Below are 22,516 nucleotides of genomic sequence, written 5' to 3' on the forward strand. Positions count from 1 at the left end.
CGCCTGTCACCATTATGTCCCACTGCTCACTTAGCATTCTACTACAGAATCTTTCATGTGTCTTTTGATTTTTACACCCAAGAATCTACCCATGGTACATCCATTTGTACCTCAAAGTAAATCATTATCTTACATAATTTTAGCAATGTTTCTATTTCTTCTTTGAATTTGTTTCTTTTGAACGTTACTTCCTGTGTTTGAATGTGAAACACAGTTATTATCAGTCAGCTCTGGCACTGTGGTTGCGAACCATTTGGTAGTTAAAATATTACTGTTCTGTCCGATGACTGTAGTATTTATTACCTCTTCATAAGTAAGGCAAATTCACTAATGTTACTCTGTCCTTTCATTAGACAGGAATACATATGCTATACAAACAGCTCACAGCACAAGAATCAACAAAGACAATTGTAGGGAAGGTCCTTGTACAAAGCATTCTAATTTCTATTGAACTTGTGATTTCTCAAAGGGTGTCTACGGTCAGGAAGTCTCTGTCTCCCATCGGTGTCACCTGAAGACCAGCAGCTGGTCCAGCTTCTCCACCAGCTTCTTCTGACCTGGGCATTACCAACATGACTCTCTCAGTTCTAAATCTAGTTTCAGGTTCTTATTGGGTGCAAATTCTTTTAGCTTAGACAGAGATCAAGGCCAGGGCTGAAGTTATTTACAGCAGGCTCCTTAGAGTAAAGGAAGTCACACCTACGTGCCCTCCTAAGAATTCCTTTTGACAATACAAATCTCTTGTGAAAGGACTCTTTAACCTGGACACGTCAGTAAGCAGCTGTCCCCACTATATTTTCAACAGAAAATTTGAACATTACCATATGAGTCCCACATCCAGCTCAAACTCACCATTCAGAAAGACTCAGTAAAAATTTAAAAGTTCCTGGGTATCTTGAGTTAACTTTCAAAACATCACTCAATGTTTTAATATCTCTTTAATTAAAATACTGATTATCTTAATTTATCACTTGACTATGGAATAAAAAAATCAGTAACTCTGATAATTCTGCGTGTGTATGTTATTTCTATCTTTCTTCCTCACTGTTTCTGCTATAGCTTCTCCAAGCAGAGATGAAGGGTTTTAAGTGAGTCCTGACTTGGAAGCTGAGGAAAATTCCTTTGTTACAAGGGGAAGCTACTTCCTGCTGGGATGGAGATGTGCATGCATCTTACTTTCTAAATGAGAGCAATCTCTCTTAAAGCAAAGAGCACAGAGGCTTGGGCCAGGGAGCCAGTTAGCTTAGTTAGCCAGTTAGACGGCACAAAAATGGACTAAAGCAGAGATGTAAATCCGTACAATTTTGGAAAGAAATTTAACCTGTAAATCTTTAAAGATGTGAACCTGTTAATATTTATAAGGAAACAAAAGTACCATCAAAGATTTATATTCATAAATGTTCACAACAAAATTATTTATAAAGCAAAATTGAAAATTATTGACATGTCTAGTGAGAATATTACAGTTTTACAAAGAAACAGATAAGTTATTATGCTTATTACATACCTAGTTAAAAAAAACCCAACTCTCATCCGTTTTGGAGGGAAGTCAGTCTGCAGAGGTAAGGACTCATTCCTGACTGTTTCACTTTTTTCCTTTATGTTAAACTTAGTGTATTCTCAGCATCTGCCTACTAAATCTGAGAGAGATTGGCCTGAAAGATGGCTCAGTGTTGACAAGCATTGTTTTGCTCTTTAAAGAAGACCTAGGTTTGGTGCCCAGCACCCACATGGCTCCACACAACCTCTGACCTCCAGTTCTAGGGCCCCAGGACTCCCCTCCGCAGGCAGTGCACACATGGTTCACCCACAAACATCCAGGCAAAACACCCATTCTCATGGAACAAAGTCCATCTCAAAACAAAACCATACAGAGGGTTTTAAAATTATTTTTGAATGCTTCTGTATGCAAGTGTCACACTCAAGGTACTCTTGGAGTCACTTGCTTTCCCATCCACCATGTAGGCTCTGGGTGTCCGTCTCAGTGACCCAGTTCCTACCCCCTTCTTATGATGCTCTCTGCACACTTACTTAGAAACTATTGAACTGTAAGTCCCACTGTCTTCAGTTTTCCATTTATTTTAGGAGTCTATTCTGATACAGTAGGGATAGGATGGTGGCTAACTCTGCTGTTCTAGAGCACGGCAGGATAGTCGGTGGCTTGCAGAATTATGACAAATTACCAAAAAATATGCCCCCAGTATTGATTCAAGTAAAGGGATTTATTACAACTAAATCCTCCAAGAGACCAGTTTGAAAACAGCTAGTCATTTGTTACTCTAGAAGTTAGAGTCTATAGACTAGGGACTTTGGAACAGAGAAGTTTGGAGACTAAAATGATGCAATAGTTGTCTTGTTCTCAGTTGTTTTTGCAGCAGCACCTCTGGGAAGGCACAGCCAACAATACAGGAAAACTTCAGAATACGGCTATAAAGAACAGCTCCACACTCTTATTGATAAACCAATATATTATTATTATTATTATTATTATTATTATTATTAAAACCATTTCAATTCAGTCTTCAAATGAAATGGTTCTTTCTGAAAGACTTGGAGATGCTTTATAAATAAAGCATTTTGTCCGTCATTTTCCTTCATCTGTCATTTAAATACTGATTTTTTTTCCCCCTGAGAAAAATAAAAGAGAAAGTTGTGGCACTGTTTCCACATGCTGTCAAGGATGTCTTTATTGTCATTCCAGGAGTTGTCTGTGCAATTTCCTCCCTTCACAGGATAATGTATTGGCCTTCCTCATTCAGACAGAATAAAGCAGGTTACGTGGCACTACCCACCTCCCACATATAACTTCATTTCTATCAGGAAAAAGACAAAAGAATCTTTGAGAATCAAAAAAAAAAAAAAATCACTTCTACTTCATTTCCCCAGTGTTCCTCTTGGGTAGAACTTCCAGATGGAGGGTGAATATTAATTAAGTTCTCAATATCTGTGGACTTCCTCTCAAAAGCCAGCCATTTAGAAGTAACCTTACTCACAGGTAAAGAAAGAGGAAACACAAGAGTGTGTGAGGTCTCAGAGATAGAGCTCAGTGAAGAGCTGTTTCCAGTGTGTCTCGCTGAAACTAAGTAAGGAAAACTCAAGTGTTTACAGGAGCAGGGTCAGTTCTCTTCTGTGTGCTTTTGCTTAATGGTAAGAGATCTGTCTTGGTAGTTGAGGTCAACTTTTTAGAAAATTAAGGGTTAAGCTAGCACCCATACTTCTGAGAAAAAAATAAAGAACATAGATCAAATTACTTATTCAAATTTGGTTGGTGAATTTTTTAAGAATGGCCTGGAAGAGCACTAAAATCAGTGATGGAAGATACACTGTGCCTTGTCCAGCTCTGGGGTCAAGTTTATCAAGTTCAGTATCTGTCACTCTGTGAACTTAGTAATGTTCCTGCTGATACCATTAAAGTCCTTTGTCATTTAAAGTTTGTCAAGTGCTTGCTTTTATAGATAAAAATAAGAGTATTAACAGGAAAACGTCAGTGTTACAACAATATTATTCAAAGTATATGCAACTTGCAGAATTAAGCAAAAGCGAGGAGGATGAATGCTATTAGCAGGAGGGGCTGTCAGGAGAGATTTCGGGCAGGGCCTTTAAGCTGAGAGCCAGAACAAAATTGTTTCATGAGCTTGTTAAGATCATCTTAAACCACACTAAAAGAAAGCTCAAGCATTGGGCATCCCATTTCCTATGAGAGCTACAAATTAAAAAAAAAAAATTAGTTAGCTTGCTTATTTGATGGCTAGAAGTACAGACACTTTTTAAATCCATGCTATTCTATCTCCAGATACTGTTTTCTTTCCCCTGCATTGAATGTCCAAGCACATCCCCTTGTCCTGACACTCGCTGTGGAGTTCTCTCACATCTTTGCTAACTTCTCTTCTAAATCATTGCTATTCACAGCTCTCTTCTCTCTCCTCTTCTGCCTCATTCACCTCTTCTTCCTCTTTATTATCTTTCTCTTCCTCTTTCTTCTCCTCCTCTTCCTCTTTTATTCTTTATAATTTGGATTCTCATTTGATTTTGATTGAATGAATATAACATCAAATACTAGAAAGGGGAGAGATGCTTGAAGCCATTTAAGTGAGCAGCTAACAAACAAGAAACACAAAATGGTCCTAGAGCAGCAATATGAGCAAGGCCTTAGCACTAGCCATTGGCCAATAGCTCAGAGTCGGTCACATTAGCCATTAGTCAAAGGCACTGTCTCTGTACCTTTGCTCTTCCTTCCCTGGGGGCTCATCAGGTCTAAAACCATCCTCAATAGGCAGCTTTAGGAAGAGGAATGTCTGGGGCTTTTTCTTCAAAACATATACACAGTAGCAGTAGTAACAGTTGTTGTGTATGTGTGTGTTTGTGTATGTGTGTGAGAGAGAGAAAGAGACAGAGACAAAGAAAAACACATACACACACATACAGAGTGAAAGAGTGAGAGAGAGAGAGAGAGAGAGAGAGAGAGAGAGAGAGAGAGAGAGAGAGAGAGAGAGACTCAGAGACCAGGAAAGAAAAGGCAATAACCAATCAGTGTTCAACAAAAATGGAAACGGGCAAAGCACCCAAGCTGGAGACACTGTTGTTGAGGTCTGAAGACATGTCCACTGTTTCCTGTAACTTAAATGTTCCTTGTCCTCTTAAATGTGCAGGACAACCTACGTACAGAACCCGAGGCCTTTTAGTATGAAAACTAAAAGAAGTTAGTTTCCTTCCTGGACACACCCTCTAAACGTAGACTCCTTAAGAAGTTCCGTTAGAATACGAAAGGGAGGTCTGAAGCAGAGATCTGAAATGTCCTACAAAGGCTCCTGTGTGGATGGCTTCATACCCATGGTAGCAGTGTTTACAGAAGGTTTATGGGTCACCAGGGTGCTGACATTAAAGGACAATTCCAGTTGAAGCTATGGGTCTTTGGAAGCATGCCCTTTGGGCTCTGTCATATCCTGGCTGCACCTTCCCCCACCTCTCTCTCTGTCTTTCATTCTTTCTCTCTCTCCCTCCCCCCATCTCTCTCTCTCTCTCTCTCTCTCTCTCTCTCTCTCTCTCTCTGTGTCTCTCTCTCCCTCTCTTTCTTGTCAGTAGGTAAACAGCTGTTCTATGTCACACATTTCCTACCATCACAGTGGGAAAGCTCAGCTCAGGTGCAGAACTACAAACCATGACCTGAATTCTTTGAAACCATATATGAAAATAACCTCTTCTACTTTTCCTTCTTTGTCTCAGGCATTTTGTCATAGCGACAGAAAAGCAACTGGCTCAGGATGGCTGAATGAGAGAAGGAAGGCTCTTCAAGAGAGAAAGCTCTCTGATGTTAAATTTGCCTTTGTGTGAGCCTCACTCAAGGTGAGTCCCTGGGGTTAGGAAAAAGGTTTTTATATGGAAAAATAAGTCTTGAAAGAATTGAATTTGCATGTGGGAACGGGATGAAAGGTAAACATACGTCATTTATGTTAGCAATGCTGTGACAAGAATACTTGCAATAGTAAGTTTAAGTGGAAGGGTTTGGGCTTGGAGTGTTGTGCAGCTGTTTTCTAGAGACTGAAAGACCCCCTCCTGGAAAGAGGGGGAAGCTTACAAGACTCAAGAAGCTCAAAAAGTTCTGAGGCCCAGGAGGCCTTTACCCTGACGTATGAAAGTCATTGGGGTTGGAGGAGCTCTTCAGTGGAGCTGCCTGCCGTATGGGTAGGGAACACCAGGAATGTAGCTTTCAGGAGACACCAAGCATGTGCTCTTGGGATTTGTTTAACACTGAAGGCACCTTTGAGTGAACTATGCTCCTGTAAATAGTCCCTCCCCTTTCTTTCTGTAAGTAACTCCGATAAGCTTATTGTTTCTAATAACCCCAGACTTGGGTAGGATGGTTTCTTTGGTTCATTGTAGTGCCCGATCTGTAGTGAATAGATACTGATTTATGTCTACCCAGGGAAAGTCATGTAGCACAAGGGTGTACTGGTTGAACTATGTTCAGGGAACTAAGGAGGAGAGAAGCTAGCCTGAAGCTGGCTTAATGAGCAGTGTATTTTTTTCTTTTCTTTTCTTTTTTCATATAGCTCTCAGAATATAAGCAGTTCAGTCAGTACTTTTATGAAATGTAGTGAGAACCTGGGTCTTTTGGTCTGGCTGGTCACAGGAGAAAAACTCTTGCTATGTGTGGTGTCTGCCTGCCCGTCTGTGTGTGTGTGTGTGTGTGTGCGCGCGCGCGCACACACATGTGTGAAGTTCTCATGCAAGTGTGGAGGCCTGAGATTGATGTCTGGAATCTTTCTCCATCTCTCTCTAACTTAAATACTTAGGCAGAGTCTTTCAATCAAACATGGAGCTTGCCCGTTTGGCCACGCCCACCTAACATTTATGTAGATGTTAGGGATTTGAACTCTGGTCTACTTGCATGTGCTATTATTTCAGTTTTTTGAGATTGCATCTCACTAAGTTGCCTTGGCTAGTCATTGAATTCTTGGGCTCGAGGTTCGGGTAGCTGAGAACACAGACGCAAGCACGACAGCTTATCATTTTCTTTGTTGAAAATCCCTTCTTTGGTGTGTAGTACCAAGAGTTGAACCTTGGCCCTCATTTGTGCTCAGCAAGTGCTCTACCACTGAGCTACACCCCCAGTCAACACTTGGACTTTTAGATACTTGTAAGCATCTCCATCCTCCCTCTCTTTTTTCTATTTCATATTTTATTTTCCTTTAATTCTTACCTTTTGCACAATTTACATAGATACCTCATATTAGATGTTTTAGTTTTTCCTTTATGAGGATTCTTCTGTATTTTAAGCCATGAAAGAATACAGAATATTTAAGTTAGCCTTTTCAAGTTTCCATCACAACTCCCAAGTATCCTTCTTTTGAAGATACAACCAGGGAAGCGTAGGTGGGGTTAGCTGTGTGCTTGAGGCAGGTCCCATTTCCCTGGCTCCACTTTGTTTCTGAGCACCAGATGACAGTAGTTGATTTCAATATTTCTTTTAGAAGCAATGCCATAAATATCCTGTTTAAATCCCACCATGCACAGAGTCATCAAATAAACCATTGGGAAACCTAGGCTTGCCTTAATGGTCTATGCCCCTCGTCTCTTCAGATGTGCACAGTGATTGTGTTGTCAAGCTTGTGTGCACTCTGTGGCCCCATGTGCTCAGTTTTTCTACCTTTTATTCTGCTTTTGAGCAGTTACCTGGCTATGTGGTAAGGCTCAAATTTTGTTTTATGCCTTTCCAAATACAAATGTCAGTGCTCATCAGATTTACATTGGATGGATTTTTGCTTTTCTGGAATTATGATTCATCTATCTTGCATATCTTTCTAAGTTCTCTACTGTCTTTAAAATACAATTTTGAGGACGAGGCCCTGTAGTACATGGCTGTAATAACCACACGTAGGACTGCCAATTCTATATGTCACTATGTCGCTGGCAATCAAGCACTATGTAACACAACCTAATCTCACACAGAAAACAAAACAAAATTTAAAAGACTTAGATTTTTTTCTGCTCTCTCTAGTTCTCGTAGGAGATTAGCTTTTCAATGCCTATTATGTGCTATTTGAAAGGAGCAGCCTCAGTCAACAGTGAAATAATTCTAATTTTCATTTGAAATCTTTTATCACCTGTAATTCGGGTTCATTAATAACTTTCCTGCATTTTGATTAATATTGCTTAATGTCTGTTGATCTTATTTCCTTGCAAATTACACATTTTGAGTGAAGGAATATTATCTTCTGTCTTGTATAGACTCATCATAATGACCATTAATTAAAAGCCAATTTGAAACATCCGATAGTTAAAAAAGCTAGTCTATGGGACATGATAAATATTCATCCTAACGCATTTCTTCCAGCTTTATCCTTGAAAATCCCTGTCTAATCCATATATCCTGTTATCTATTCATATGTGTACCATCTCTTTTCAGACCCCCTGCAAACTCTCTTTATGAAGCTCTGTGCGAGGACCGATGGAGTGAGCAGGCGGGAAACGCAGCCACAGCTTATGTCAATCTGTTTACAGAACAAGTGGCTGTCTGCATTGTTTGTGAGCCCTTACCTGTGAAATCCATCTGCGAATTTAGGACAATGGGAGGATTGTTTCTCAGCATCAACTTGCAAGGCTCTTTCAATTAAGTAATAAGAGTGTTCTAATCCTGGATGTCTTCTTTGCCCTGACTATTTTGAAAATAAGAGCTGCATCTGTTTAGCTATTAGAGTTTCCAAGCTTACTCTGTGCATGCATGTGCACATGCACACACACACACACACACACACACACACACACACACACACTTATATACAAATATGTGTATACATGTGTTTATATAGTGTTATTAACGTGTCATTTTTAATAATTTTAATCCTTCCACTGTGTATTTCTTGTATATTTGAGCCAGAACAAATTTTGAAAATGGAAGAAAGAGTATGTGATGGTTATTTTTAAGTGGCAATTTGACAAAACCTAGGCTCAATGGAAGGGGTTATATAGGTTATATATATCTAGGTTAGACTGGCCTGTGGTCATGCCTGTGAGGGGTTATCTTGATGGATTGATTGAGGTGGGGAGGCTGGCCTGCTGTAGGTGGCATCATTCCTTAAAAAGGGGATTCTGAACTCTGTGACAGCTGAGAACGTGAGGTGAATACTGGTATAAATGCTGTATCACATCTCTTGCCACTTTGTGTTCCCTGTGATGAAAGACCTGGGGCTGTGAGTGTTTGTCATGGTATTTTATCACAGCATGAGGAAATGAGCTCTGAGCAGAGCATTTTACTAATCTGATGACCTGGGTGCCAATGGCTTTTATTCCAGATAAACAGACCAGGTTAATACCGTTCACTGATTAGTTTACAGGTAAGTGCTCATGAATTAAGACAAGGACAAGAGAAACTATACAACTTTCCTTAAATTCTCTTTCTCTCATTTTTTCCTTTTTCTTTTCTTTTCTTTTCTTTTATTTTTCCTTATTAAGAAATTTTCTACTCACTCCTCATACTATCCACAGACCCCCCCTTTCTCCTCCCACCTCCCAGCCCTCTTTCTCAAGCCACCCCGCATCCCCACATCCCCTCAAATCGAGGTCTCCCATGGGGAATCAGCAGAGCCCAGCTCACTGAGCCTAGGCAGGTCCAAGCCCCTTCCCACCGCACCAAAGCTGTGCAAGGTGTCACACCACAGGCACCAGATTCCCAGAAGCCTGCCCATGCACCAGGGACAGATTCCGATCGCCCTGCCTGGGTGTACCCCAAACAGTTAGAACCAAACAACCATCTTCCATATCCAGAGGGCCTAGTCCAGTCCCATGGGGCTCCACAGCCACCAGTCCACAGTTCATGGCCTTCCACTAGTGTGGTCCGTCATCTCTGCACATCCTCCCATCATGATTTCGGCGTCCCTTGCCTGCAGTATCTCTCCTCGCTCATCAATTGGATTCCTGGAACTCAGCCTGGACACATGCTCAGATATGTTCATATCAGCATTATTCATAATATCAAGAACCTGGAAACAACCTAGATGCCCCTCAACTGAAGAATGGATAAAGAAAATGTGGCACATATACACAATGGAGTACTACTCAGCAGTAAAAAACAATGATATCATGAAATTTGCAAGCAAATGGATGGATCTAAAAAATGTCATCTTGAGTGAGGTAACCCAGACTCAGAAGGACAAACATAGTATGTACTCACTCATAAGTGGACACTAAATGGGAGGGAAGGGATGACCAGACTGCAACCCACAACTCCAGAGAGTCTAGCTAACAGGGAAAGACCCTAGGAGGGACACATGGATGACCCTGTGAAGGAGAAGTGGATGAGATCTACATGAGTGGATTGGGTATTGGGGGGTGGCAGAGGGCAAGGAGTGGGGGATGAGAACATAGGGAAATGGGAGGGTCAAGCTGGAACAGGGACAGAGTAGTAGGGCAGAGAGGAAGATACCATGATAGATGAGGACATCATGGGAATAGGAAGAGGCAGGGTACTGGGGAGGCTCTCAGGAATCCACAAGGTTAACCCCACCTTGGTCTGCTGGCAGTGGTCCAGAGGGTGCAAAGACTGGTCTACTCTGGTGACCAGCTTAGCAAATAACCTAGCTGTCATCATAGAGCCTTTGTCAAGTGACAGATGGAGGCAGAGGCAGAGATCCACAGCCAGGCACCAGGCTATCTTTCTTTTTCTTACCATTCATTTTCATGAATTTAGATATTGATTTAGATATAGATCTACATACCTTTCTATGATATAATCTCCACCTTTGAGTGTTAAAAAATTACCCTAAAGATATATAAAGTTGTTAAAGGTTTTTCATTTTGCAAAATAATCTTGAAGTATCTGAAAAGTTAAGGGAATTTTTACTATTTTTCATATGACAAAATAAATGAGTTAGAGATGTCTTTGATGCCATCAGACTTTAAAAGCTATAGATTTGTGTGCACTAAGAGGTTGATAATTCCTTAATGAAGAGAAGCTGAAGTTTTCTCTTCAAAAATTTGTACTTAGGGTTTATGCCTAAACACTACCAAAGATTTCAGTTTTCAGATGTCGGTAAACACCTCTTCACGTACCCCCCAATGGTTCATTGCAGTCATGCATGCTAACCTTGTAGGGTAAAGGGTTGCTTGCAGGATCATTTCTAAATAAAAAAGGATAGTCTGTGTTCATTATTTCAGGTCTACTAGTACAGTGGTAGATGAGTTTATGAACTGTATCGTGTGTGGGTTTGGGACATGGCAAGATGAAGGCTGACATGGCCATTCTCAGCAAGCTGGCTAGTTGGTCTTTCCAAATCTGTTCTACTGCCCCACATTCCCCCACACACGCCTTCCAGCAGGACAGTATGCATTTATTATACATACTAAAAATATATATTTAAAAATTCCAACATTGACTTTTTTTTATAAACAAAGACTTTATTTCAAATATATTTTACAGTTTATGTATAATTAAGATTGCTTTCCAGATTCTGAAATTTAATAATAAATTGAACAGGCAGTGTACAAAATAGATGTGTGACCTTCGGCCTATTCATTACAACTTTTCTGCTAGTTTAGTGTACTGTGTTTTCCTTTAACTGGAGTGCGTCTGATTATAATGATGTTGTAACATATATCCTCTTGGCTGTATATTGAATAGTGTGGAAGGACTATTCTAGGCCATAATTGCTTGCATGTGTAAATACCGGTGTTTGGGGATGTAAAACTTTGTGTATTTGGACTTGACTGAAAAAATAATGACACCTTGTGATCAGAGCTGAATTAGTTCATTCTTTGCGGCAGAAATAGCTTGCTAAGCAAATTGGCGGAGTAACACATTGTAGGACAGATGTTTAGCCTGCTTAAGAAAATGTAACTATTTTACAGAACCCCCAGCAATACAATTTGCATAATAATTACAATGCTTATGAAACAGGTTGTCCCCGCTAGCTTTTAGATTCCTTTATAAACTTTAAAAATTGTTTTTTTTTTCATAAACAATCCATCTAGACAGTAGACACGGCACTGTTTCCTGTGTGCCTTGGCCTCTGTTGCTCTAGCAGTAACACGGTGAAGTTATAGGAAGAACACTTAAAAGTGTAAATTTGGCAACAATAAAGGCATCGTTAAAACAAAAATGAATGTCTTAATAATAAATGAAAGTTGCAGACTGAAAGTGTTGAACTTAGAGAAATGGGAATCTTTTTCCTGGTGGCTGAGACTCGTGGTTGCTCAAGCCTTTAGCAGCAGGGGAAGAGTATTGACTCTCACATGTGAGCCCTGAAGGACGCAGCCCTGGGGTCTCTAAACTGAAACGCTGTAGGTTGCAACTAAGGGAGCTTTATTTGGTAGAGAGTGAGGGTAGTGAGTTTTCCTTAACAACTCAGATTTTCCCCATGCGAAATCTGGTAAAACTGCTTCCAGAGTCTGAGGGTGTGCCCAAACACAGCCCTAGATGTTCAGCTTGTCCCTACATCTGTTTCCCCAATCCTGCAATGGGTGATTTCTGTCCAAGACAACAGTTTTGCAGACCTCATGTAACTGTGCTTTATGTGTTTCTATGATGTTTTTGGTGCCCCCGATGCCTGGAGTCCCTGAAGCCCATTGCTTGGCTAGGTGAACTCCTGGGTGCTGAGGGGATGGTTATTGTTTTAGTGATGGCTCCAATGTTCTCAAGGCCATTCATGAGAGAGAGACTGAGAGCGTTCTCGGCCTGAGGTGTTCTGCAGAGGCCTAAGCTCCATGTGGAAACATTGTGGACAAGAATAACTGATTCCCTATGCAGAGCAGAAGTAGGCGCAGCAGGGGGACGACAGCCCCTCTACCAAACAGAAGAGGTGGTTTGGAGACACCAGTGTTTACACAAGCATGTGGAGCTGAGACGTGGCAGCAGCATGGTTAATGTCCCAGATTCTGATTGATGACATCTTGGATTGGGCCTAGGACTCTGCACTTCTATTAGTTAATCCTCAGTTCCAAGGGTCAGCCTTTGTCACATTTGCCTTTTAGTCACAGAGCATCAAGTGCTCGACCTCTATGTATGTTTTACAAGCATTCATAGTAGGTTTGTATCTCAGTTAGCTGATTGATACTGCTTACAAACAAAACCCCAAACCAATCAGTAACTCAAAAACCCTCTGAGGAAGAAAGTGTGACACACAGAACTATCAAGACAGAAAACACACAGGGTTGAGAGCAGTAATGGCCCTTGGAAAAAAAAAAAAGACTTGTGTTTTTAAGCACAGCTTTAAAAATGGATAACTGACTCCAGAGCCTAAGGTGTGTTCTAAGCAATTAGAAGTGGTTACATGAAAACTGTACCTCACTGAGGTAAAAATGGTTCCGGCTGCTTAGTCTGGTGTGAGGAAACATGCCACCCACACACTGGGGTAGAGTGTGATTATGGGGTGTAAGAATAGCAACCCTCACCCAGCGGAGTGTCCTAGGAGCTATGGAAACTGTTGTCCCTGAGTCAGTGACACAGGAATGGACTCGGAGGGTGGGGTGATTCCTGACTGATTCCCATCTTAGCAAAGCCCTCATTTAAGCAAGAAGCCAGGAGTTCTCAGTTCCAAGTCAGTTAGCGCCATGATGTTTATGGAGAAGGAGACAGGTTCTCCAGACTTCTCTGTGTCTCATAAAAGAACAGTTACCCTTTCATAAACAAATCATGCAGAGAAACAGAATAATAGATAAAGAACACATTTGCTGTTTTTATTGGTGCCTTGCATGGCAGTAATACTGAAAAAGGGAATGCAAAACAAAACAAAAGGAAATAAAAACAAAAACAGAAAAGCAAAAACAGGTTGGTGGGAACCCACATCTTGTTTTTTTTTTTTTTTCCCAAGAGTACACAAACTCCTGTTTTATTCTTATTGTGGCATGAATGGTAACATAAAACCAAAAAACATGAAAATATACAACTTATATTACACTATGTGTTATGAACAAAATAGAAATCTATAACTCTATGTTATATTTACACAATTCTTTTACTTTATTAAACTTCAAGTGAGATGGTAGTTTGCACATACTTTGTTTTAAGCTCCAGGCATTGATTGTCTCTTTTCTATTTTTTTAAAAATCATTAAAAAAAAACAAACAAACAAAACTTTTTCACTTGTGAAATCCAACTGTCAGAAAGACTAAGTGTGTTCGAGCCAGGGGAGCTGAATAAATACTGTCTGAGTGGGCCAGCAACAGACACACTGGGGCAGACAGGGACCCGTCAGGAGGAAACTCAACATGTCACCTTCAACCTGCGGAACTTCACAATTAAATACGGTATACGTCTGGCTAAAGAAATGCCTATGCCCTACAAGACAGAGATAGCTCAGCCACTTTAAGTGGGTTTGTGTTTTTTTTTCCTTTCAGACCTCGTAAAGTTTTATTTCTCTATTAACTTGATAGACAAATATTTTATAAACCTGTTTGTAAATATACAATTCAATAATTTACCCTTTAGAGTACGGAAAGTATAATTATTTAAGTTTTTAAATGAGATACAAGAGGATTCTTCTGAGAACAGTATCAGCTTCTGCATTAAGAAAATATCTGAAACGGACCATAAAATGGTAAAGATAATTTCCTTCAGGTGAACTAAGGTGACTGTACTTTAGAAATCAAATGCATGAAGGGACCTCATTAAAGAACACTCTACATTTTAATATTCATTCTCTGTGGGGAGATTTGGTTTCAACCATGATAAATGTTTATTGGGAAGTGTTTTGCACAAAGGTAATTCTTAGCTAGATGCCAAAAGAACTCCCAAAGTTCACTTGACTAATCTGAGTAAAAATATATGTATGTGCACACCCATTTCTCCTGATTGTAGTAACTAGCCAAATAATCATTAACTTACAAACAACTTTAACCCATTTTTTTCTGGTGAATATTTTTCTTATATTTATATCAAACAGGACTATTTTTAGAGGTACCAATCACAAATATAAAAAGGAGAAACTGGCAGTATTATTCTTAGTGTTGGTATAAATGTGGGAACGATGGGGGAAGGTGGGGGCGTGGCTTGAACAGATAGGCGGGGAGAAGGAATGAGGGATGCAGTTAGCTGGCTTGGATCTTTTCACTGTATCTTATTTCCTCTACCGTATCTTATTTGGTCATTGTGTGGCCTAGAAAAGAATATAAGGTTTAGGACCCTTTACAAAAATCATCACCCAATCAAAGGCCCAAAGGGCAAAGTGTTTAACACAGTTATGTTGCTATTAAAAGCACCTTTTATTTTTTCCCAAGTGACTTCAGTGCACTTCAGACATGAATAGAATTACCTTTGTTTTCGTTGTTCCCTGGGGAAAACTCTTGGACAAAGCAAACGCAGCATCCACTGAAGAAAATGCCAGGGCAGACTATGACGGGACATTACAGACTTGCTTTGTGGCTTTGTCTGGGCACAGTTTATCATGGACATAAACTCAACTCAACTGGAGAGTTTCGGCAGCTACAGGTCACTATGAACAATTTGTTTTCCCTTCAAATAAAACAAATGCAGACCAAAGAGAGAGTTTGCTCAGATACTACTGTGTTGGGATGAGTTTTGGCCATGGATGCATTTAGTAGCATCTACCTGGAGCTAAAACAAAGTATTCTTGCTGCCCAAGGTCAGGGAAAAAATAAGCAAGCTTGTCTAGAATGTGCTGTGAAATAGGAACCCAGCACACCAAGTGGAGAACCCACATCAGTCAGGAGGGTTTGTTAACAGACACAGAGAAACAACTTTTTTTTTATAAATCTGTTTTCACATTGTATGTTATAATGGTATAAAAACAAGTGTCTATTTTTTCTTATTCAGAATGCTTCAAAACAAACAAAAATTGGCTCTAGATAATTGGTAATTAAATAACTAAAATGAGAGAAAAGAGCATAAGTTAATTAAGATTGAACATGACCTTCCTACTAATTTACCCCTTCATATTAAACACCAGAACTGACACTACTGGTGCCCAAACTGTTAACACAGAGGAAGTTGTGGATGGAGAAGCAAGTGTATGGGTGAGCATGTGTGTATCATGCGCACACATACATGTATGTGTGTACATGTGTGTATGAGCTGGAAATAGAAGTGAGTTTTAAATACCTAACAGTTTACTGGCTATACTTCCAAATCAGATCAGAATGAAATAGAAAGGGAGAAATAAAATAAATTATACATAATTTACTAATCTGGGAACAGCTGACCATTATTATTATTATTATTATTATTATTATTACTATTATTATTATTATTTTATCATCATTTTACAACACTAGCAAAAAGGCAATTCAAATGAAAATACAGTCATTAAAAAAAAAAAACCCAAACAAACCACAAACAGAAAATAGAACCAAATGTCTGACATGCAGGTATGATCAGCTCCTCCAAGCAAAACCCCAGAGCAAGACTTTTGTGAGAGAGAGAAAAACAAAAAGGATTTTTTCTTCTTCTTTTCTTTTTTGTATGTGAAAATTCAAACTGGAGGGTGGTGTTTGGCGGGACAAAATGAGAATGGGCTGGAACACTGTAACAGCTCCAGGCCACTGGCCCCACTGCTTCCTGACAGAGTTCAATCAAAGAATGGTGAACAACCTGAAATGAGTCTGTGTTTGTACAGGCCCTACCCCTGCCCTGGCCCTTTGGTTGGTGATGTCAGAACCAGCAGCCCAGGCACCACTGATTGTCTCTCAGCACGCACCCTGCTGGCAAATGGTCTTTAGTGGACTCAGACTACGGTAAAGGACCATGCGGCGGGCGGTGAGGGGCTCTGTGCTCTGCCAGGCTCCACTTTGTGGTGCTATGGTGAATTGTAACCAAATCCTGGTCCTTAGGGCATGAAATACATACGCCCCCCATTTGTGAAATGCAGCCTCTGACCTCATTGCATGGAGAGATGAAAAGAAAATCTTATAGAACCATCCGTTCTGTTTCCCTATCAAGAAAGGATGGAATGGTGGAGACATAAGCTAATTCTGTATTTCTGAAAAATGGCCAAATGTATTCAGTCAAAACGACGATTGTTTTGCTCAAAGTTTCAACAGGAAACACACACACACACACACACACACACACACACACACACACACACACCCCACTAAGTAGCAAACATTAGAAGGAAGCATTTGGCTGGTAGCTTCCATGCTTGCCCAGCTCATCTCCATGGCACAGGGCCAGCAGGTCCCCCAGTAATAAGCATACTGGAAACTGGGAAATAACATTTCTTAGCCCTGGGCTGAGTTCCATTGTTGCTGGAAGTGCAAAGTCAAGGTCAAGGTTGCTTCTAGACCACTTGCTTAGGAGGAGTGAGATTCCATCCCCACACATGGGTTTTGCTCACAATGGCCCAACATTATTCCCAATAGGAATGTATCTAATGTACCATGATCACACACATACACACACACACAGAAATCCAAGATCAGAAAATATTTTTCTCTAAATTTCTATGTCTCTCTCTCTCTCTTTTCACCTGAGAACGGCACCTACAGTTTCCATTAAAAAAAAAAAAAAGAAAGAAATCTCACCAGTTGCTGGTGCATCAGCTCTTTCCAGGGACTGTTGAAGGTTTAACACTGTCCCAACTTAAGAAGGAGCAGGAGTAAGGAAGGAGCAGAAAATGAAGTTGGTGATCGCTTCAGTGTGGATTTGGCACTTGCTCAAAGACGTAGTGTTGTGTGCAAGAGTTAGAGGTCTCTAAAGAAAAGGATCGCTGATTTTGTGGTGCAGAAGCAGGGAAGGCAAAAACAGACTCTTCTTTCCCTCTCTCCCCCACCCTCACACACAGGCCACCATCTTTAAAGCAGAGATAGGGAGGGTAGAGGGATCAAATGCCCATCTCCCTCTTTCCGTCAGGTGCAAGACAACAATCACAAAAGAGGAAAAAGGAAAGAAAAGATCAAAGGAAAACCCAGAACCACCCCCCCTCCAAACAGAACAAAACAGAACTTAATTTCTTTTTAAAAACTGTAGCACAAAACAACAAGACACATTCACAAGCCACTTGTTGGCACTGTGTACCTGAGTGAGAGTTTCTAGTTATAGAACAAACAGCCATAAAGTTTATTAAAAAAAAAAAAAAAAGTTGACGGGTGAGACTTCAGTGCTGGGGTGTAGCAGCTGAGTTACTGGCATTGTTTTTACCCATAGCTTATTTCAATCGCTTGTTGATGTCGTTTGCTTGTAACGGTTTTCTTTTCCGAGCCTTTTGAGGCTGAGGTCTATTTGTCAGCTGATGTCCCAACTATTTAAGACTAACAGTTAAAATAACAGTCAGTGTATGAGAAAGTTAATGTGCTTGGCCACTGGCAAGGATGGACCAGCTAGGGCTTCTTTAAGTCCTCAGCTCACCGCAGTCTGTCGGCCCTTATCAGTTGGCTTGTCCTGCAATATGGTTTTCGCTGTCACTCCCATAATCTACATCTGGGTCATCTTCTTCCTCATCATACTCGTCGTAAATCTCTCCGTTGATGTCCTCAGCCTGGATTTCCTCTTTGATATGAGGCTCCTCTCCCTTCACGCCATAAGTGCTCTGAATCACGGGCATCCCAGGCTCTGGGCTGCTGGACACACTCGAGTGCTCTGAGGGCAGGTGAGGGGATGGCATTCCTGCCATGGCGATGGCTCCAGGGTACACAACTCCGGCAGTTGCAATGGGAATCTGTGCTTGTTGCCTGTCACAGAAAAAGGGGGTGGGTATGTACATGAGGTCTCAGCTTTACTCAGGCTCAGCACCATCTAATCGGAACCAGCGTTCACCCAATTACCCAGTGTACTTAAAGGACATCCCATGTTGATTCTAATGCCTTACCTGCTTGGATTGTGCTTCATAGATTAGGAGGCATTTAGTTGAATTGCCATTTGGTAATTAAAATAATCTCATTTTTTTATTATTAGGAAAAAATTCTGGCACAGAGAGATTACGCAAAATTAACCAGGAGGTTGCCTCCCAGTTATCTTTGCCTTCACTAGGACAAATGGAAAGAGTTTCTATTTGTCCTACAATGGAACCTAAAGATAGTTCAAGTAATGGAAAACATCTCTAAACTATTTAGAACTTTCATAATAAGGTTATAGTCCCAAAGCATTACCAGATAAAGCTATCATGTTATCTACCCAATGTTTGAAATGGTATGAACCCCTTTTGGGGTAGGAGGTAGAGCCAGCCTCGAAGACATACCACCCCAGAAATTGCCTGGAGTGCCACACTTGTTTCTACTGTCCCACTCTTGAGACTTTAAAACTTTTTAACCTGGGAACTCTGTCTTCTCGGGTTTGCACTGGCCCTGAGAGGTGACTTTAGCTGGGACTGGCAGGATGGGATTCACGGGCATCCGTCTGGGCTTTCCTTCTTTCGTTCATCCATCCACAGTACTACTATATACTCCAGAAAGGGTGGCCTCCCAAAGCCCTGGGCAGAGCACACTGGCTCTGGAGGGGGTATGGCAGGTATGATCACCTTTCTTTTATTCTTCAGCCACTGTCTGCCTATACCCAGAGTGGTATTTGCTATCCTATGCTCTCTGGATCTTCTTCCTGTTACAAGCGTGAATGACTTTATTCCTGTGTGTCTTGAGAATCCTACAGTGCCACTGCAGACAGCATGCAGCATCACTGTGCAAGGCCTCGCTATGGAAAGCAGAGGAGAGCATCCATGGGGCACGGTTCAAAATGCAGGATAGAACTCTCCTGTCTATGACTTTGCTGTGTCCTAAATGTAATCTCTACTGGATGAGATGCACACACAGAAAGTGCACATGCGCACGTGTATGTGTGTGTGTGTCTGCTTGTGCATGCATGTGAGTGTGTGTGCACACGCGTGTAACTCCACATTATTCAGAAACAAGTGATTCTTTTGGGACTATGGTTAGGTTGTACTATCTGGACTAAGTTGCCAGTGGTGAGATTTATCATGGTCAAGTGCTGGAAGTGATGAACACCAGCCCAGGAAAGCACAGGTAAGATCCAGGCCTACCTCGAAGTGTGTAACGGCAAAGACCAAGACTAGCTTTATTAGTGAAGCGATTCTGTTTTCAAATAACTTGTGAATAAACCTCATAGGAGAGCAAGCAGCTAGCAGTGGATATGTCTCCACACACAAACATAGAAACACATATCTGTCTGTCTGTATGTTATGTATGTTTTCAGGGCTACATATAGGGTACAAAGTAATCTTGGAAAAAAGACTGCAGGTTCCTTTTCAAAAGGTCGCTCGGCAACTTAACAGCCAAGGGACTATTCCCTCTGGAAAACAGGAAGTTGGTGTGATGTGATACAGGGCCAGGAGGATGTTCTTTCTCATACCCGACATTGAAGTACTGTCGCATTTCCTGCCTCCGGTTCCGCATGATGGCCTTGTACTCCCCGATGCGCAGCTTCTTGCCATCCACCAGGCAGGTGCGCTTCGGCCTGGGCTTGTACTTATAATCTGGGTACTTCTCCAGGTGCTGTTTGCTGAGGCGGGCCTGCTCTTCATAATATGGCTGTTTCTCTAGGTTGGTCATAGCTTTCCAGCGAGATCCTGTGGAGACAAGGAGGTTAGGATGCCAATTTGCAGTGCTTCTAAGAATCCTAAAAAAAGAGATGCCATGGAGAACAAGGAAGAAATTGAGAAAAATGTTGGACAAAATCCAGAACTATATAAACATGTTTCTGATTAGCAAGATCAACTTGAAAGGCGAGATTTTCACAAGAGCAGAGGTGTCTGCAAGGAAATTATGCACCCCAAGACATGAGCACTGGGCAATGTATTATTTTTGACTTGAATGAACAGTTTAACTAAACTTGCTTATTATGCACTGAAAAGCTCAAGAATTTTATATGATGCAGTCAAACTGCTAAAAGCTCCATGTGAATTCATCACATATTGTGAATCTGTAACTTACTCAGTCTTTGAGTATTTCTATATTGAGGGCACATTGCTTATCACAGAAGTTCAAGTATCACATGGTTTTAGAAACTATGTCTATAAAACACACTGTGCTTAAAAATTAACTCCTCTAAATGGGTACATGTGATTAAAGTTATATGAGGAGTAGGATTGGGGGATTACCATGGGTGAGAACTGTGCTGAGAACTTGAGTCACCTTGGGTCCTGGATGGCTCAACAGCCAAGTCTGACTCCCATGGTGGCTGGAGAGAAGTGACATGGGCAAGTTGTTCTCTGACCTCCACATGTTCACATAATATGTTACAATATTTTAAAAAAGAAAGTAATGTCATCTTGCTACTATCATTCTTGTGAGGTAGACAGTATTCCTGCCTGTTTCCATAGATGAGAGAATTGATTTTCACATACATGAAATAACCTACTCAACACCATGCACCTACTAACTGTAGATATGACTCATAAATATATATTCCTGCATATACATTACTCTGTGATCTAGTAGACACTAGAAGTAACATAATAAATATTCACTGAGTAAGACTTTTAACAACTCCTTTAAAAGGAAGCATGCCTTGTTTCATGATAATCAACGATAGTAATATTGATTCATTTTTTTCCCTTTCCATTGTTTTGTGTTGAATCTAACATGGATTAGAGGGATAAAAAACAAGTTTGAAGCCTTTCTAAAAATAGCATATGATAATTCTTGGTTTAAGGTTTAGATAGGGTTGGATGCTTTTGTTCTGTCAGTATGACCAAGTACAGTCAGAACGCAGGTAGTGGGGTTGCTGTAGTCTTAAGTCAGACCTTAAAACCCTAGTGCAGGTGAGGTATGCTTCCCTGAAAAATGATTAGCTCATCCATAGTCAAATGTACGAACCCTACAAACTGAAACATAGGAGCTGCCTATAGCCTATGCCAAGAATCAGCCTGGAATTCCATCATCGTTGTGTGGCATGACTAAGAAGGGAAAGCTAATCTGAATGTTGTAGATCTGACTCATAATTGGGAGGTCTTTGAGGTAAGCCTCTCCAAGGTGGTAGAGAGCAGATACAATCATTGGGTGCAAGCCTTGGTGGGACACTAGCAGGTCTGTAGGTAAGGGTGCCCAGGAGGGAAGGAGAGGAAGAACACAAGTGCCCATTTCCTGCCACTGGATGGCCCGTGCCCCTGAGTAAGAAGACCATCACCCCAACTATCTTGATAAAGTCTCTCCATCTCAAGTCTGTCACGACAGCAACAGAAAGGGCCCTTCCTTCCTTCAGGTGTCATCCAGAGGAGAGCTTAGAAGCAATAATCCTGTAAGTCGGGCGGGGCCAGCACACTGTTGAGCACTCTCCCCTAGAACTAGAGAAGAGCCTATGTGTGCCCCATCATAGAGTGGACAGGGAAGCCTCTCTTTCCTGTGGGAGCACAGGCCAACCCATCAGCAGTGTTTTAGATAGCTTCCCCAACTCCCATCTAGATAGCTTTTATCGTTTCATTTTATCCCAAATAGAAATTCAGTTAGCAGAGTTCCTGGTTTTTATTTTAAAACTCATGCTTGAGCAGCACGCCCAGTGTGGTCAGCCCCAAACTCTACCTCACATTACATTCTAGAACAGGAAGGTTCTTAACCTTCCTAACACTGTGACACTTTAACACAATTCCTTGTGTTGTGGTGACCCCCAACCATAAAATCATTTCATTGCTACTTCATAACTGTCATTTTGCTACTGTTAGCAATTGCTTGATATGTAGGTAATCTGATATGTGACCCCCCAGAGGGTCACGACCCACAGATTGAGAATTACTGCTTTGGCAGGCCTTTCCTATTGGCAGGCTGCTTCTGGGTATGTCATCACAAACAGATAATATACTATTGAATAAGATCAACTCCTTTCATGGCATTTATTGCCAGGATGTAGACCAGCTTTCAAAACACAGACCAGCACATAAGGGTCAGTTTATTACAAACAGCCTCCTGGAAAGTAGAAATAGAGTGAAAATCATGAGTCTAGGGCAGCTGACTTAGAGCAAAATCTATTATCTTCTCTGAAAACTAAATACAGAAATAAGGGAATTTAATTAGATTATGAAGTATTCTTCTTCCCAAATTTTCTCTAAAATATCTCTTCCCTAAGAAAAGGAAATGTTTATCCTGAAGGTAACCTGTCTTGGATTGACAGTCATTTTTATATTTC

General features: G+C 40.9%; 1 protein-coding gene across 12 annotated transcripts in view; it reads right to left on the minus strand.

Moving 5' to 3' along the window:
- Positions 1-13,142: 13,142 nt before the first annotated feature.
- Sox5 (SRY-box transcription factor 5) overlaps positions 13,143-22,516 on the minus strand; it is a 1,002,153-nt gene continuing 992,779 nt past the window's right edge. For all 12 annotated transcript variants that reach the window (XM_076568276.1, XM_076568278.1, XM_016008328.3 and 9 more), the window contains 2 exons: positions 19,748-19,964; positions 13,143-18,117 (listed from right to left, as the gene is read on the minus strand). In XM_076568276.1, coding sequence (XP_076424391.1) covers positions 17,814-18,117; positions 19,748-19,964 — 521 coding nt within the window. In that variant the 3' untranslated portion in view covers positions 13,143-17,813. The remainder of the gene's footprint in view (positions 18,118-19,747; positions 19,965-22,516) is intronic.

This window comes from Peromyscus maniculatus, chromosome 3, assembly GCF_049852395.1.
Source record: "Peromyscus maniculatus bairdii isolate BWxNUB_F1_BW_parent chromosome 3, HU_Pman_BW_mat_3.1, whole genome shotgun sequence".
In the NCBI taxonomy this organism is placed as follows: Eukaryota; Metazoa; Chordata; class Mammalia; order Rodentia; family Cricetidae; genus Peromyscus; species Peromyscus maniculatus.